The sequence below is a fragment of the Mesocricetus auratus genome, unplaced genomic scaffold, assembly GCF_017639785.1.
Source record: "Mesocricetus auratus isolate SY011 unplaced genomic scaffold, BCM_Maur_2.0 Super-Scaffold_100691, whole genome shotgun sequence".
NCBI lineage: Eukaryota > Metazoa > Chordata > Mammalia > Rodentia > Cricetidae > Mesocricetus > Mesocricetus auratus.
Genome location: NW_024429267.1, coordinates 14,493,509 through 14,511,498, shown reverse-complemented (window position 1 = coordinate 14,511,498; position 17,990 = coordinate 14,493,509). Strand labels below are relative to the sequence as shown.

Here is a 17,990-nt window from a genome sequence, read left to right as displayed (position 1 = left end):
TAAAGACATGTGCCACCACCTCCCAGTGACAGTTTCATGAGGCTTTTTTTTGGGGGGGGGGAGGTGTTTTGAGACATGGTTTCTCTGTGGCTTTGGAGGCTGTCCTGGAACTAGCTCTTGTAGACAAGGCTGGTCTCAAACTCACAGAGATCGCCTGCCTCTGCCTCCCAAGTACATAACTAAACCTTTTATTGTTTAGTTACAGTTTTGCCTAAGATAAAACAAGTTTTTTAAAAAGTTTCTACTGTAAATGCTATTTTCACCTGCTGCAGCTTTTTTTTTTTTTTTTTTTTTTTTGTTTTTTTTTTTTTTTTTTTGTTTTTCGAGACAGGGTTTCTCTGTAGCTTTGGAGGCTGTCCTGGAACTCACTTTGTAGACCAGGCTGGCCTCGAACTCACAGAGATCCGCCTGCCTCTGCCTCCCGAGTGCTGGGATTAAAGGCGTGCGCCACCAACGCCCGGCTACCTGCTGCAGCTTTAAAGCAATTTTTTAAACAAGAATCCAAGACAAACAGTGACTTTGATTTTATTTGCTTGTTTATTCTGAGATGCAGCTTCTGACCTTGGTGCCAGTTTTTCCAGTCACTGATGTAATCTAAAATCTAAACTTAGCATGGTCCACAGGCAACCCTCTAAGCAGCAATACACTTGATGATACCTCTACAGATGTAACTATAAACTTACTGTAATTAAAAGCAAAACACTCAAAAACTAATTTAAAGCATGAATGAAATTAAATATAGTTATCTCCCACTTATTCCTAGTATATTTTAATAGATGACCAAAAGACTTCGAGACAAGGTTTCTCTGTGGCTTTGGAGGCTGTCCTAGAACTAGCTCTTGTAGACCAGGCTGGCCTCAACTCACAGAGATCCATCCACCTGCCTCTGCTTCCGAGTGCTGGGATTAAAGGTGTGCACCACCACCGCCCAGTTTAAGAGATGAGGCCCTGTGTAGGGACAGCTGAGGTTTTTTCCCTTTGTTGTTGGGTTTTTTGTTTGTTTGTTTTGGTTTTTGGCTTTTCAAGACAGGGCGTCTGTGTAACAACTCTGGCTATCCTGGAACTCACTCTATAGACCAGGCTGGTTTTCAACTCACAGATATCTGCCTGCCTCTGCTTCCCAGTGGTGGGATTAGAGGCGTGTGCCACCACCACCCAGCTCCAAAAGACATATTTTAACTAGACAATCTATATTTATGATAATTTTGGAAAATATACATAGGAAAATAGTCTTTTTAACACAGAGGTTCTTGAAAATTCACTTCAGAAGATAAATCACTTTTTCCAATCCTGAAGCCTCAGACTTGAATGGGTGCTGCTCTAGTCCTTCCTTCAAAACACCATGACACCTATTGCATAATTTCTTAGACTCAAACTCACAGCTAAGAAGCCCTCACTCCTAACCACTATTACTATACTAAACTCAAGCTGTCCTTATCTTCAATCAGAAGGCTGATAAACAACTTCTTTTGAAGCATTTGAAAAGTGAAATAAGGCTGGTGTGGTGTTGTGGGACTATAATCTCAGCACACAGGAGACTGAGACAGGAGGGGCCACAGAGGGTGGGCCAACCTGGGGTACATAGTGACACAAATATCCACTTTCGGGGTCAGTGTGTGCACTGTCTGCAAATGTACATGGATTGAGGTCAGAGGACAATTTTCAGTAGTTGGTTCTCTCTTTCTACCTTGTAGGTTCCAGGATTTGAGCTCAGATCATCAGGCTTGGTGGCACATTTACCCACCAAGCCATCTCCAGGGCTTGTGACAGGGGCTTGTTGATTTGGTTTTTGTTAAAAAAGAAAAGAAAAGAAAAAAGCAGTTGGGGGAGAATGTAGATTCTGTGGACCAACTCTTCCTCCCCCATGCCTGTACCTCCAGATTTAGAGCTGGGCAATGGTGACTTTAATCCCAGCACTCTGGAGGCAGAAGCAGGAGAATCTCTGTGTTCGAGGCCAGCCTGGTCTACAGAGCAAGGTCCAGGGCTATACAGAGAAACCCTGTCTCGAAAAACCAAATAATAACAATAATAGTAATATACAGATTTAAAATGGAAAATTGGGCCCTAATTGTCCAGGAGAGACTGAAGCTGAAAACAACTGGAATTCACTTAGAGCACAAAAATGAAGCAGTGGGGGGGGTCACAGTGGTACGTGTCTGTAACGCCAACACTGTGGGAGGTTATGGTAGAAAGATCATTAGTGAGTTGTGAGTTCTGGGCCAGTCTGGGTTACAGTGTGAGATCGGTGCCAACCTAGACAACTTGGCAAAACCCTATCTAAAAACAAACAACAAGAACCCACATACAAAAAAAGCAGCTAATGAAACAGTAATGATTACAAAATAATACTCTTTATCAAGTTTTAAAAGTTGGGCAACTTTTCTGAAGTTCGACTGACTTTACCTAAAAAATTGAGTAACCAAAACAAAAAATGGATACTAAGCCTGTGGCCACTTATAAATGCTACTCTGGACACGGTCATTCTGCCACACACAAAAACCACTAAGAACAGGTCCCCCCCCATCCGACTTTAATAACCTACTCCATAAGCCCATCTCTTCCTCAGCAGCTGGTATCTTCACAGAAACTGTTCGTCACATCTGACACAGGAATAGTTGATGCTGGGGGAAATTAGGTTAACGCCTCTAAAAGGAGACAGAGAAACAAAACACAACTCAGGACCTACTTAAATAAATCATTTACCTCGGTCTGGCTTCATTTTCGCATCCAATTTCCACCCAAAGTGCTGTAAAACACAGGTGTGGGTTCTTCCAACCGGCACACCGCTGACTCAACGGCTTCTGCTTCGTTTTCCAAACGCTAAGAGAACAAAATAAAAAATAAAAATAAAAAACAATCGAGTCTTGTCTTAACCCTCAGATCTTGCAAGAAAACTACTAAGTTAGGCCTCTTCCTGGTGCAGACTACAGTGACAGAACCCTGGGCAGGTCTTGAAGGAAGGGGAAAAAAAAAAAAAAGCTCAAGTCTGTGCACCGCCACCCCCGGTGTCCTCGGGCCTAGCACCCCTGTTCCCCGCCCCTGCGCTCTCCAGTCCAAGGTGTCCTCCTCTGACACAGCGTCTCGGAAGCACAAGCAGGATCTATTTATGCCCTGGAGGTACAGGCACGGAGGAGGAAGAGTCGGGCCACAGAAGCTAAGGAAGCCCTCAGTCAAGTATCCTCTGAGCACCGAGGCACCTCCGCAGGGACCGGGGCGCAGCAGCCCCCGCAGCCCCCGGGGCCTCACCTGCGGAGCTCCCCTCTGGCTAGCCTCGCCGAGGCCTCGGGAGCCGGTCAGCAGCAGAGCCCGGGCATGTCCTCAGGCGTGCCGACCCACGCGTGGCGCTGCCCACCCGGGAGCGGCTCCCATGGCCCGCCCGCTCGCCGCCCTCCGGGACCCCTCGCTCCTCCTCCCGGCACTGCTCTCCGCGGCCGCCGGGCCGCTCACATCTCACTCCGTGCTCCGGGCCACGCCTCCCCGAGCGCAGCGCGCAGCGACCCCGCGGCCGCCGAGACGCCCAGACGCCGAGACGCCGCGCCCCGCGCATCCACCGGCCCCGCTGCCTGCCTGCCTCCCTCGCTCGCTCTCCACTCTTTCTCTTACTGTTTGCCCTGTCAAAACACTACCCGGGTCACGTGTCCCAACAACAGCCAACCCACTCTCGTCACTTCCTCCGCCGAGGCGGCGCGCGCCGGTTGTTATGGCAACACCCCCGCGCGCCCTGGAGCTAGAGTTTGGGGACCGGTCTTCCCGGGCGAGGGTCTCAGAGTACGCGGGACCCGCAGGGGTTGCCTGCGCTGCGCGCCTAAGCAGTCATGGAACTGCACCCTGAGTGCACTAGGGTCACCTGGGAGTTGTCACCCCAGGGCTTACCCCAGACGGGAAGATAATTATAGTTTCTCCTGCTCCACAGGGATGCTGGCCTGGCACAGAAGAGCTGGAATCCAGCCCTAAGTGCATGCAATTCCCCCGTGGAACCCGTGTTTGATGTGGCAAGGATAGGAAGATGGGGGTCATGCATTCCAAGGAAAGGAGCTTGGGGACCAAGGAAGGTCCCTTCCCACTGCACCCTAGATATTTTCGTATCTGCTAGGACTTAAGAACCCAAGCTTCAGAAGCACTGGATGAGCTAAAAATAGCTTGTAACTTCTAAAGCACTGACTCACTGCCAAGCGGACACTTCTGACACCATGTTATTGTTGGGGAGCTGTAATTTTTTGTTGTGCTATAACAATGTGACACGATGACATTGCGTGTTCTGATGTTGTGTCATCACTTAAACACAAACAGATGTCAAGAATCTGCTGTAGCTAAAAAAAGCAACAAGGGCTGCAGCTATTAGCCACTCAGATTATAGGCAAACCCAAATGAAGAAGTACAAAATTGTAAGGCTCTAGTTTCATTGGAAAAAAAACACTTTTTAAAAAAAATTTTTTGCATATGAGAATCACAACAGGAAGGACTAAAGCGATCTGTGGTTGACTCTTTGTCACCTCTCTCTTTATAGTTTTCCGTTTCCAAATATTTAGAGGTCTGATTTTTTTGTTTGTTTTTGAGACAGGGTTTCTCTGTGGCTTTTGGAGACTGTCCTGGAACTAGCTCTTGTAGACCAGGCTGGTCTGTAATTCACAGAGATCCTGCCTCTGCTTCCCAAGTGCTGGGATTAAAGGCATGTGCCACCACCGCCCAGCTAGAGGTATGCACATCTGAAGTTATTAGCTTTAGCTCCAAAGCTGGTTTGAGCAGGACAGATCATGGAGAAACAAATACTCTAGTCACTGAGATGTTCCAGCAATGAGAGTCGAGCCCTTGGACAATGGAAAGACTTCTTTGATATAGTGGTGTCTACAAATGCTAACTCCTGGTAGACTTCCCATGAGAATTATTGAGTAATGTCTTGTGTTCTTAAAAAGGGAACAGAAGTTTGACTTGTTCTATAATCACTTCTCAGTTAACCTTGGTAATGGGAGACAGAAAAGTTATAGATGATCCAAAATAATTAAGCAAACAGCTGGGGTCAAATAACAGCTATTGCAGAAGACTTTGGGTGAATAGGCAGCAAGAGATGTGATTCAGCACCACCGCCCATGCTTAGTTGGTAAGAAGTATCAGAAAAATGGGCTGATGAAATGGCTTACATGGTAAATAGAAATGCTTGCTGCCAAGCCTGGTGACCCCAGCTCTATCACCCCAGACCTAGGACCTACATGGTGAAAGAAGAGACTGACCCCTACAAGTTGTTCCTTGACCTCCATGTATGCACACACACACACACACACACACACACACACACACACACACACACACGCCTCCACAATAATAAAACTATATCCAAGAATAGAGAATTTTTGAGAGAATATCTGTAATCCTACTGTTCAGGGGTTGAGACAGGAGGACTGCTATAAATTTGAAACTAGCCTGGACCATACAGTGAGTTCCAGGTCAACCAAAGCCACAGACAGAGAGTCTACCTTTTGTTTTTGTTTTTGAGTCAGAATCTCTCTGAATAGCCCTGACTGTTCTGGCATCCACTTTGTAAACCAGGCTGGCCTTTAACTCAAGGTGGGTGCCAATATGCCCAACTAAGATTCTGTCTTAAAAAACAAAACAAAGCTGGGTGGTGGTGGTGCACACCTTTAAATCCAGCACTTGGGAGGCAGAGGCAGGTGGATCTCTGTGAGTTCAAGGCCAGGCTGGTCTACAGAGCGAGTTCCAGGAGAAGCTCCAAAGATAAAACCAAACCAAACCAAAACAGTGCATATTTGAAAAAGCTGGAACTGCACTCCATGGTAGAGTACTTATCTGACATGAGATCCACCACTGCAAGGAAGACATATGAAGACAAAAGAGACTTAGGTTGGAACTTGGCCATGTGATGAAGATGTCAGAAGTCCAGAGGTTGGTCACTAAAACCATGGAGGTACTTACTTTATTTATTTATTTATTTATTTATTTATTTATTTATTTATTTTGGTTTTTCGAGACAGCGTTTCTCTGTGTAGCTTTGGAGCCTATCCTGGCACTCACTCTGTAGACCAGGCTGGCCACAAACTCACAGAGATCCGCCTGCCTCTGCCTCCCAAGTGCTGAAATTAAAGGCATGTGCCACCAATGCCCGGCCATGAAGGTCTTTAATACCAGGAAATTATTATAAACCAATTGAAAGTGTTAAGAAAATCTTTCAGATGGCAAATGTAAATCTATGTACTAGAGAGATGGTTAAGAGCCCTGACTGTTCTTCCTGAGGACCCAGCTCATATCTGTCTGTAACTCCAGTTCTAGGGTATCTAATACTCTTCTGGGCCTCCTCAGGCACTGGGCACACATATGATATATAGACATACATGTAGTCAAAATCCCATATTCATGAAATAAATTTTAAAAGCATTCCTATTATTTATAGCTAAAGAACAATTATGAAAGAATACTTAAGAATCATCAAATGCAGGCCAGGAATAGTGATACACGCCTTTGATCCTAGCACTCAGAAGGCAGAGGTAGGCAGATCTCAGTGAGTTTGAGGCCAGCCTGGTCTGCAAAGTGAGTTACAGGACAGTCAGGACTGTTACACAGAGAAACCCTGTCTCCCTGTCTTGGGGGGAGGGAGGGAAGGAATGGTCAAATGCAAATACACTGAGCTTATTTGTTTGTTTGTTTAGAGGCAGAGTCTGACTGTGTAACCCAGGCTAGTCTTGAACCCAAGATCCCTTTTCTCAACCTCCCAAGTGATGTTATTACAGGTTTGTGCCACCATGCCCAGAAATATGTGCATCTAAATATGGAATTTTTTCATCACAAAGTATATGAAAATAAAAGTTAATTAGAATGTATGTCTAAATCTAGTTTTGCATGGTAAGTAACAGTAGACAGACCAAACTGTGTGGGTTTCCTCTCTGAAGTATAAGCTGTCTTTTCTAAATGGTTTCTGCTCCTTCATTAAATTCAGCAAGTTTCTTTCCATCTAAGAGTCAATAGCCAAGACACCAGCTTCTATAAACAATCCTACGTCTTTCCTTCCATTGGTTGGCTGGCCTGACCTTTTGTGACACTGTCTACTCTCTGTGACCACAGGTATAAGGAAGTGAAAACTGCTTCTAGTTCCTGCATTCAGAAGTGACTGTAGTACCTGGACATGCAAACACCTCTAAATTTAAAGCCATGGTCATATTTAATTATTCTGCAGGTTTGCTGAGCTTTGGGAGGTCTCTATGTCATGGCATGAGTCTTCCTAAACCTGAATTATATAATTTAACTTGCTTTTCAGTTTTATCCCATTTTCCTACAAATTTCATTATTTTTCTTTTTGGCCAGCATGTGTATGTCCCACATTTTCACTACCAACTCATCAACTGATACATGTCTAGACTTATCTGGTGTCTTGCTATTATGAAAAGAACAGCAGTAGCCGTGGTAGAGCATAGACTCCTTTGGTGTGCCAAGCATATTCTTTTAAAGGCTTATTTTAGTTTTAATGATGTGCTTGTCTCCGCAGAGGGGAGCTGGTTTCAGATCCTTCAGAGCTGAAGATACATGCAGTAGGGATTAGCTTCATGTGAATACTAGGAATTTAACTCAGGGCCTATGCAGGAGCAGTACACACACTTAACCACTAAGCCGTCTTTCTAGCCTCCTCAACAACTATTTTTAATAAGTGAAATAGGAGTTATATAAAAAATGTTGTGAAGGGGGCACCTTGGGGGCCACATGGGGAGAGCTGGAGGGAGAAACAGGAATAGCTATGATTATATTCTATTGTGTGCATTTATAAAATATAAAGAATAAAAATAAGTGAAATATAAGAGAAATATCAGGCTGGCTAGTGAGGTATGGGGAGAAGGAAAAGCAATAATAGGAGAATTTTGTTTTAGGCACTTCGTGTTTGAAAAAACCCCATAAGCATCTAAACAGACATTCAGAAACAGAAGGTTTCTGCCCTGGGACCGTGGCCAGCACCTCACTCTGCTCACACCGTGGCGGTGACTCCCTGGGAGAAGCCCAGGCCTGTGGGGTATCCAGAAAAAGAATAATTGGTTACCTCAGCTGCAACCGAGATGTCAAATAAGGTAAGGACTGGAAAGACATCCTTGGATTTGACTGTCGCATCACAGATAAAGGAAGGAACAATTTTGAAACTGCTTTTACAAAGAGAGAGTGAGTCAGGGGAACTCGGTACACATTCAGTACATGACCCATGTCTGGGAAATCTACCGTGTACAGCTGTGGATATGATTGTTACTTCATGTCAGGTCAGTGTGGTGTAGTCCTGAGAAGAACTGATGTGCTTATTCCAAGCACACATCCTGGGAATTCAACATAACTTGTACTAAATCCCAGGAATTCTACTATCCATTGTCTGGTGAAATGGTCTAGCAAAACAAACAAACAAACAAAACAAAACAACAACAACAAAACTAGCATCTGGGGCTGGAGAGATGTCACAGCAGTTAGGACAGCTTGCTGGCTGCTATTGGAGGGGACTGAAGTTTGGTTCCCAACATTCACCTCAAGCACCTCACATTAGACTGTTAGTCCAGCTCCAGGTGATCAGATGACCTCTTCTGGCCTCCATAGACACACACACACACACACACACACACACACACACACACACACACACACACTAAAAATAAAAGAAATCCTTGGGAAAAAAATCTAACAACCAGTAATTTTGCAGAAAGTGTTTTTCTAAGAGTAATACACGTTGGAGATGTTTCCTAATGTATTGGATTGCCACGTTTGGAAACTACAGGATTTCTGCAGCTCTCGCTCACAAATGTCTGAGGGTGGGATTTTTATGCATTGTGCTAAATGTGCTTTCCTCCCAGTAAATTCTGACTCATGTCTAGCTCCTCATCAGAACACATCGGGATTGTTCCAGGAAACAAGGTTGGGCATCCACGTCCTATTTATCACATGAACATTTTACAGCAGATTTTTTGTGAAGATGTGGGTATGTAATGAAGTCAGCATGGCTGTTTGGTTATTATCATGGGCACAAGACCTGTGGCCTGGTTATAACCTTTATACCAGTAAGGCAGCACTCCTCCATGCAAGATGCCTCAGAATACCTGCCTTTGCGTGTGACTCTCTTTGTGCCAGAATTCTGATGCTCCTGGCTAGTGGAATTGATCGAAGGATCAGTACCTGACCTGAAGCAACCCTCTGCAACATCAGTGGCCTGCAGAGTGGCCTGTTGCTAGAGAACTGAGCCAGATAGAAGTGTGTTATACAGATGAGTGACAGCTAAACCAAAGAGGGTTACACTGGTTAGTGAGTGGCTAAGCCAGACAGGAATGTGTTCCACTGGTTAGTGAGTCGCTAAGACAGACAGATGTGTAGTATTCTGATTAGTGACTGGCTACAAGTATTTGTCTTGATGGTAGTGGGAAGGCTGGGATGTGCTCCAGATATGCACAGTTAGTACCAGCTAACTCTCCAACACAGAGCCCTCCCTGAGAGCAGGCAACAGGTAAGGGAGCAATAGCACCTACCTCTCAAAGAATACCAAATGATCTTTAAAAAAGTTATTTAGTTTTTATTTTATGTGGATCAGAGTGCACCTGCATGTGTATAGGTGCACCCTGTGCATTCAGGACCCATAGAGAGCCTTGGATCCTCTGGAACTAGAGTTATAGATGCTTAAGAGTAGTCACATGGGTACTGCATATTGAACCCAGGCCCTCTGGAATAGCACCCAGTGCTTTTTTGTTGTCTTTTGTTTGTTTGTCTTGGTTTTTCAACACAGGGTTTCTCTGTGTTGCTTTGGAGCCTATCCTGGCACTCGCTCTGTAGACCAGACTGGCCTCAAACTCACAGAGATCCACCTGCCTCTACCTCCCTAGTGCTAGGATTAAAGGTGCACCCAGTGCTTTTAACCCTGACCCATCCATCTCTTTAGCTACCAATTGCTCATAAACTGAGAGCTTCCATCATTGGCTACTGGAGGTGCCAGGTCCAGATGATGAGAATAATGGGTGATCCATTGTTCTGTGGCTTGGATGCTGCAACTACTGAGCATCTTGTGTTTTCCTTTTAAGATTCTATGAGTCTTTCCACCAAACCCCCAGGAAAAGGCAACCTGAGTATCTCTGATACCTGAAACTTGAAAGCAACTGAACCAGGTATGGTGGTGCACATTTGTAATCCAGGACTAAGGAGTCTGAGGCAGGAGGATCATGAGTTAGAGGTCAGCTGTGCTATATAATGAGATCATGTCTAAGTAAATAAATATAAGTAAAACAATTTTGCAGTTTCAAGTCATGAGTGGAAAAGTTAAAATGCACTCCTAAATTAGCTGTTATTCAAGCAGCAATATGTCTGGTTGCCTACTATATGGCAGACATCTGTTCTAACTAGGAACTTAGTAGTGAACAAAACTGGTGTGATCCCTGCCTCCTGGTGCTACAGTTCTGCAGGAATTCATAGACTATGCAATGTGTGGACAAGCTTCAACTTCTCAGAGTCCAGAAGCTTGAGATCTGTACTCATTTGCGTTTTTAAAAAAATGTATATGATTTTCAAGATATATTACATTCACAACATATTATCAAGACTCATGTGTTAGAATACTTACACAATCACTATAAAATTTAGCCAAGAACTTTTAAAATCTTAGCTCACTGAAACAAAGCAAGCATCAAAAAGCAGCCTCGGTAAACCTGTAACTATTAAATAGACCACTGACCCTCAGTAGAACTGCAAGTATAAACTATGATGAAATTTGCAGAAATCAATTACAAGCCAGCTGATGACCTTACTAGACTAGCATTTTGTGTCAATGGAAAAGTGCCACTGACAAATGAAAGGGAATCCAGAGAGTAATAAGTCTTCCTTCCTCATCCTAAGAATGAGATAAACTGAAAATTAATGGCACAGATTGCCCAAGATAACAGGCTGAAAAAGTAAAGAGATGGGTAATTCATTAAACTAGATTAAGGAAGATGGAGGAGATGAGATCTGATATTCAGTGAAATTGAAACCTCCAGGATCTGACACTGATGCATCCCAAGATGACCCTGCTGTGATTAAGGCGCCAAGCCAAAAATCTAAATGCTATGTTTCCTATGCCAACAGAATTAAAGATGTTTTCCCCAAAGGAGATAAAGTGGCCTCCAGGGAGTTGGGTTCCAGCACTCAGGGGGTTGACATACAGCTTTGAAGAGTTGGGGTGCAGCACTAAGTGGTTCATAGTTGCTCAAACTCGTTAACTATTAATCTGTTTGAGCTTCAAGGGGCTACAAATGTTGTTATTTATAGCCTACCATTTAAATTTGTGCAGGCTTTCTTTCTAAAACACCAGAATCCTAAATACCAGAACCCCTAACTGCTGCATGAGACTTAATCTGGCTGCTACACTAGCACTGTGGGGAGTCTCTCGTCACTTTTAATTAAATAGGTTGCAGTTTGAACGTCTGCATCGTTTTATAAAGAGAACACAAACATTAGAAATGAGAGAGATGAGGACTGCTCACTGTAATTATGAAAATGTTATTTATAATTTTATATAAGAACAGTTGAAAATGAAGGTGAATGAGTGAAATGTAAATCATAAAACAGAATCAAACTAGGTAGAGGCAAGTGTGGGGCACCTGCACAATCCCAGCACTCTCGAGACTGAAGCGGGAGGACTGAGTTCAAGGCTAGCCTGGGCTATCCATCGAGATTCTCAAAAATATAGTAGTAGTGTATTACGTGAGTTTTACAGGAGCGCAGAACTGCTTAACAGTGTGGAGTCTACTGATGTATCTGATGAAAGGAAGGAGAAACCAAATGGCCATCTTGGACAGAAAGTGCAGTTGACAACATTTAATATACATTCCCTTGGAAGATCTCTGAGAGCTCTCACGGTAGAGCCTACCTGTCATCCAATATCAAGGAGGTGAATTCAAGAGGACAGTGAGTTTGATGCCAACTTGGACTACATAGTGAAACTCTGTCTCAGAGGCCAGAAAGAAAGAGAGAGAACATTTAAAAAATCAGGTTTACAAAAAAGATACTGGTTAAATGGGCCTGCATTATATGTGTGACTAACCATTTAAACTGTTCTTCTGTTCAATAAATTAGACATAGCTTCTAAATTAAGTGCACTATATAATATGACTATTCTTTATTTTGATGCAGTCCCTTCACACACAGAGCATGGTGGCTCATGCCTGTAATCCCAAGGCTCAGGAGGCTGGAGCAGGTTGCAGTGAATTTGAAGGCACCCTGGGGCTATACAGTGCATTCCAAACCAGCCTGGGATTCAGAGTGTTCAGAACAAAACAATATCAACAAAACAACCCTCCCACCCCAAATATATCATATATAATCTCTATATAGCCTAGCCACTGTTCCTCCTCATTGTCCTCCTCTTCCATTTTCTTATTCTCCTCTTCCCTTTCCTTGTTTTTCTTCCTTTTTGAAACACAGTTTCATGTATTCCAGGCTGGTCTCAAACTCCTTATGTAGCCAAAGGTGACACTGAACCATTGATCCCCCTGTCTCTTCCTCCAAGCACTAAGATTACAGGCAATGCACACCACCATGTTTAGTTGATGCAATGTTGGGATGGAGCCCAGGCTTTGTGCATGGTAAACAAAGGCTCTGCTAGCTGAGCCACACCCTCTGCCCTCGCATGGCTTTCCTAAGGCCCCAACCTCAATAGTCCTTGATATGTGATTGCTTAGAATTAAAGCAGGTATTAGCATTTCTCCTTTGAGATCAAATAATTCATGGAAATTTGGTATGGATCTTTGTATTAAGTGCCTTAGAAAATATAAAACACAAAGGCGGCCAAAATAAACCATTAATGACATGAAACTGTCACTGGTTTACAGTGGCACTAATGCCAAAACGTTAGAAAAGTCCCTACCGTATGCTTTAAAATCTAATTCAGAAATACATTTTCTCTTGCCAGGCATGGCGGTGCATGCCTATAATCCCAGCACTGAGAGGTAGAGACAGGAGGATCAAGAGTTCAGGATCAGTCTCTACTACATAGTGAGTTCAAGACCAGCTCACTAACTTTTTCATGATGATCTGCTGCCAAGTTCATATTCCCAGCCCCTGACCATCTGTCCTCTGACCCCCCCAGATCATCCAGCTACTGAAATCAAGGTTTTTGTTTTGTTTTTCTCCTTATATTTAGCAATGTGGAGGACTGTAGGCATACTGGGCCTATGCTCTATCACGCACTTACCCTTAACCTAAAGAGGCTTTTTCAGGTAGGGTTGTCAGACTATTTCTCACTGGGGCAAGTTGAGGGGGTGTCAAAGGTTCAGACACCCTGGTGTGTTAAGGGACACAGCAGAGAGCTCTCTGTGGGGACTGTCCCAGACATGGAATACTCTCTGGCAAGGCTCAAGGCCAACACGGATGGAGAAAACTTCATGAAGGGGAGGGGAAGCTGGTTGTAAATGAGGAAGGAGATAGGGATATAGATCACCTGGAGTCTCAGTGGCAACTAAGGTGACTTTGACATGATGCGAGCTATTCGAGGAAGTCATTTTAACTGCTAAACTGAAATTAGACTTTAGCCTGGCAAGGGCTGACCCACAGGGCAGGTTAGTAGGCTATGACTATAGTCTCTGAATGACCTGGGATGGCTTGGTCTGCCATCCCCTCTTACCCAAGCTAGAAACCTCAGTGAGCAATTTCTGTCATCCTTGTCTGTTGTTTATCCAGCCACCTCCCATCTGTGTTAGTCACTCCTTTGTTGCTGAGACCAAATACCCACGACAACACATGAGAGTAGTAAAGGCTGATCTTGCTCACGCTTCTGTAGGTTTCTGTCTACCAGGATGGAGGGTGTGGTGTGGCAGAACAGAGGAGGAAGGGACTGAGGACCAGGTAGGATCTTCAGAGGCATGCCCCCGGTGACCTACTTCAAGCTAGGCTTCCTAATGGCTCTTACCCCTTCCCCAAATAGTACCATCATCTAGTCACTGAGTGTCCAACTCACGAGCAAGTTGAGGACAGTTCATATTTAAACCATCACACCAACCCACAAACCCCTGATCCCACCTTCTGCCTTGATGCTATAGGGAAGCCTCTACTCAGAAGTATCTGGACCACGGAGGCCTCCCAACTGGCTATTCTGCTTCCTGCTTGTCCCCACTTCTGGTAAGCAAAGGTGTTCTAATAATAGAGGGTCTAAAGTGCGGGTGTGTGTGTGTGTGTGTGTGTGTGTGTGTGTGTGTGATAAACACAGTCTGTAAGAGAGGCTAGGTTTCATTTTTGTTAACACAGAAATGAGAATTGAATTTCCTTTGATGGTATGAACTGGACCATACCACATTGGCAGTTCCTGCCCCTGTTACCAGCAGGAATGACAGACATTCACATATCACAATGAAGTTGTCACTTTTATACCAAGGAACTGCTTACCATCTCTTTGAAATTATAACATTAGGTTTGCATATACTTATAATGGAATGACTATCACAGGAAATGTTTCAGAGTTGGGCATGGTGGCATGTGCCTGTAACACAACTCTCAGGAGCTTGAAGTAGAAAGATGGAGAATCAGAGGCCAGACTCCCCCACATAGGGAGTTTGAGGCCAATACTGGTTATACAGTGAGGTTGTATCAAAAATATTTTTTTGTGTTTCAACATGTTTGTATATCTTTAATTTTTTACATTAATTTTGTGTATTTGTGTGTGTGCGCCCATGCACGTGCGTTCGAGCACATGTCAGAGGACAATTGTGAGTTAGTTCTTCCATGTGGAACTTGAATTTAGGTAGGCTTGGGAGCAAGCATCTTTGCCTGCTGAACCATGACGTCAGTTCTTCATATTTCTTTTCTTTTCTTTTCTTTTTTATGTCTTGCTTTATAGCTCTGGCTGACCTGGAACTTGCTATGCAGAGCAGGATGGACTCAAACTCAGAGAGATCTTCCTGCCTCTGCCTCTCCCTTTGCCTCCCTAGTACTAGAATTATAGGAGTGTACCACCAAAACTAGATTGTGTTTCTTTTCATTTCTATGCATTTATTTACTTATCAGAGAGTCCCATGCAGCTCAGGCTGGACTTGAATTACTAATCCTCCTGCCTCTACCTCCCAAGGGCTGGGATTATTAGAGTGTGCCATGCTCATCTTGTGTCTTGATTTATACATTTAAAAATACTATCCGCCAAGAATGGTGGCCAGTACCTGTTGTCTAAGTACTTGGGAGACTGAGACAGGAGGATGGTTGTGACTTCAAGGCCAAACTGGGCTACATTATGAATTCCAAGCCAGCTTGTGCTACTAAGTGAAATCTTATTTTAAAAAGAAAAACATTAAAAAGAAAAAAAAATAAAGTTATGGTTTGTCGAATTTGTGGACTTTACAAGGTTGCCAGAGGAACTCAAGTCTAGAACAGAATAAAGCTTTGTGACAGTCACTTCAAATCTCTGCTGGCCTAATCTTGTCAGTGTCAGGACTCAGGATCAAAGCCAGGGCCTCACACACTAGGCAAGAACTCTGCCACTAAGCAATGACTTCTGTTCTTATACACTATTCCATTTTATGCCTGTACTACATTCAAAAAATTATTCTTCTGGGTGGCCTAGGCCAACTCAAGTGATTCTCTTGCCGTAGCATTCTAAATAACCAGCATGGCTAGCTAGCCCCATGCTCTTCAGTGCTGCCAGGGATCTGTGTATCTGCGCTTAGTTTACCTCTTCTATTTGATAGAGGCATTTCTCCTTTAAATAAGTCCTCATATGTCACTCCCTGGGTGTTCTTAACTCACAGCCTCAGATGGCTAAATCCCACAGTTCTCAATGTGAGTGCCCTTGCCAAAAGTCAAATGTGAGAAACAAACAAACAAACAAAAACCAAAAACTACTCCAGTTGCTTCTGAAACTCTGTAGGTTTCAGCAGAGCCAGAGAAGCTTTGCTAAGTTGTAGATCAGGACTTGGCTCTTGTACCTACAGGAAAACAGAAATAAATGAAGACTATTCTGGCCATCTCAGATACCCATTGGCCCTTGGCCACTTTGTTCCTCTGGGTGTTCCTCATGTTTCCTGATCCAGCAAAGCCTGTCCAACCATGGACAACTCCTGTTCTATCTTCCAGAGTTCTCCTATGCCAGGAGTGCCCTCTCCTCCACCCACTTAGAATGAGTTCATCTCTGCCTCTCCTCTTCCTCCACTCCTCCTCTACCTTCCCCTTCCTACATCACATTAAACATTCCCTTTAACATCCTCTTTGGAGTCCTGGTTGACCTACTTGCCTATGCTTGCTCAATAGTAACACCTCATGGAGAGAAACTCTCTTACATGCCTTGGAATCCCTGGGGGTGTCAACAGATGCTTTAATGGTGAGTGGAACTGAATTAAACTATGACCTTTTAGATAATTGATTTGAGAACATGATTCAGTCCCTTTGTGTGTGTGTGTGTGTGTGTGTGTGTGTGTGTGTGTGTGTGTGTTGTATGACTGTTTATATACATGCTTAAAAGTGTGGGCATGTGTGTGGATGTGTGTGTGTACATATATATGTACATGCATGTAAAAGCCAGAAGTTGATGTTAGTTGTCATCCTTATTCCTTAGCACTTTATATATCGAGGCACAGTCTATTGTTTGACCCAGAGCTAACCAATTTAGCGAGTCTAACCAGCCAGCTGGCTCAAGTGATCTCATCTCTATTCCCTCAACACTGTGATTACGGACAGCTAAAAATGCTTGACCAGCACTTGCATGGTTTCTGGGATATCTAAACTCAGGTCCACATGCTTTCGTGACAAGTGCTCCACCCACCAAGTAATCTTCCCAATTCCTTTGACTCAATTCTTTAGCTCATAAAGATACAATGGACTACACCTCAGAATATTTTCCCTCTCTTCTAATATGCAATTCTATTGGCTTATAAGTAAATTTTTATTTGAAAAACATAGACTAGAATAAAGTTGGAATTCATAGGATTCATGTAGTCAAAATGATTTTGAGCTTCCTGATTTTTCTCTTGACTACCTCCCAAGCTCTGGGATTACCAGTATGTGTTAACATGTCTGTTTATATGTCACCAGGGATCAAACCCAGAGCTTTGTGCATGCTAGGCAAACACTCCACCAAGTCTCAGAACAAGTTATAGGGTCCTATAACTTGTAAAAAAAAGAAAAGAAAAAAGAAAAAAGAAAAGAAAGAAAGAAAGGAAATCAGCCAAGGATAAAACAATGGGCAACAACTGATCTGACAAGGGTTAGCTCTTGAATCCCAGACTGATGGCTGGGAATCCAGCATGGGACTGATCAAGACCCCATGAATGTGGGTGTCAGTGAGGAGGCCTAGGTAATCTATTGAGCCTTGGGCAGTAGATCAGTATTTATCCCGCGTATACAAATGGACTTTGGGCACCCATCCAACAATGAGAGATGCACTCTCACCCTGAACTCTCAGGGGAGGGTCTAGGCCTTGCCCTGGATGAAATGACAGACTATGGACACCTCCATGGAGGGCCTCACCCTCCCTAGGGAAATGAGGGGATATAGGAGGGGTTGGTGGGAGGACATGGGAGGAGGGGAAGGAAATGGAGAGGAACCTGGAATTGACATGTGAAGCAACCTTGTTTCAATTTAAATTTAAATTAAAAAAAAAACCTAGAAGAGAGATGCTTAGATTCCCATAACAATGTAACTTTCTGTTTTTATTATCACTTACCTTATTAAAACCTGAGTTAATTTGCACATATTAAAGTAAGTAAATGAATGACAAAAAAAACCCAATGGGCAAGGGTGTATATACTTTGTGTGTTTTTTAGAACGGAATTCAGTCTCCCATACTAAAGAAAAATTAGGCAAAAGACTTGATTGGGAACTTGGAAAAAGAAACTTTTCACATGGTTAAATGAAAAGACAAGAAGAAAATAGTAAGGAAAACAAGTTAGTGAGGGTCATCCAGCCTTACAAATAACTCATAAAACACAAAAGAAGATTGAAGAAATCCAAAAGGCTAAAACAGTAAATATTGACAAGGATGTGGAATTCATATCTTTTGCTGCAGGGATGTGTCAAAGGATGTT

At 43.6% G+C, this 17,990-nt stretch overlaps 1 protein-coding gene across 2 annotated transcripts in view; it reads right to left on the bottom strand.

Moving 5' to 3' along the window:
• Fam214a (family with sequence similarity 214 member A) overlaps positions 1-3,575 on the bottom strand; it is a 70,981-nt gene extending 67,406 nt beyond the window's left edge. Inside the window, exons 1-2 of one of the 2 annotated variants that reach the window (XM_040739581.1) lie at positions 3,448-3,575; positions 2,704-2,820 (exon numbers count right to left, since the gene is read on the bottom strand). In XM_040739581.1, coding sequence (XP_040595515.1) covers positions 2,704-2,719 — 16 coding nt within the window. In that variant the 5' untranslated portion in view covers positions 2,720-2,820; positions 3,448-3,575. Of the gene's footprint in view, positions 1-2,703; positions 2,821-3,246; positions 3,384-3,447 lie in introns of those variants that run through there. The other variant, XM_021229377.2, reaches the window with a different exon arrangement.
• Positions 3,576-17,990: the final 14,415 nt, after the last annotated feature.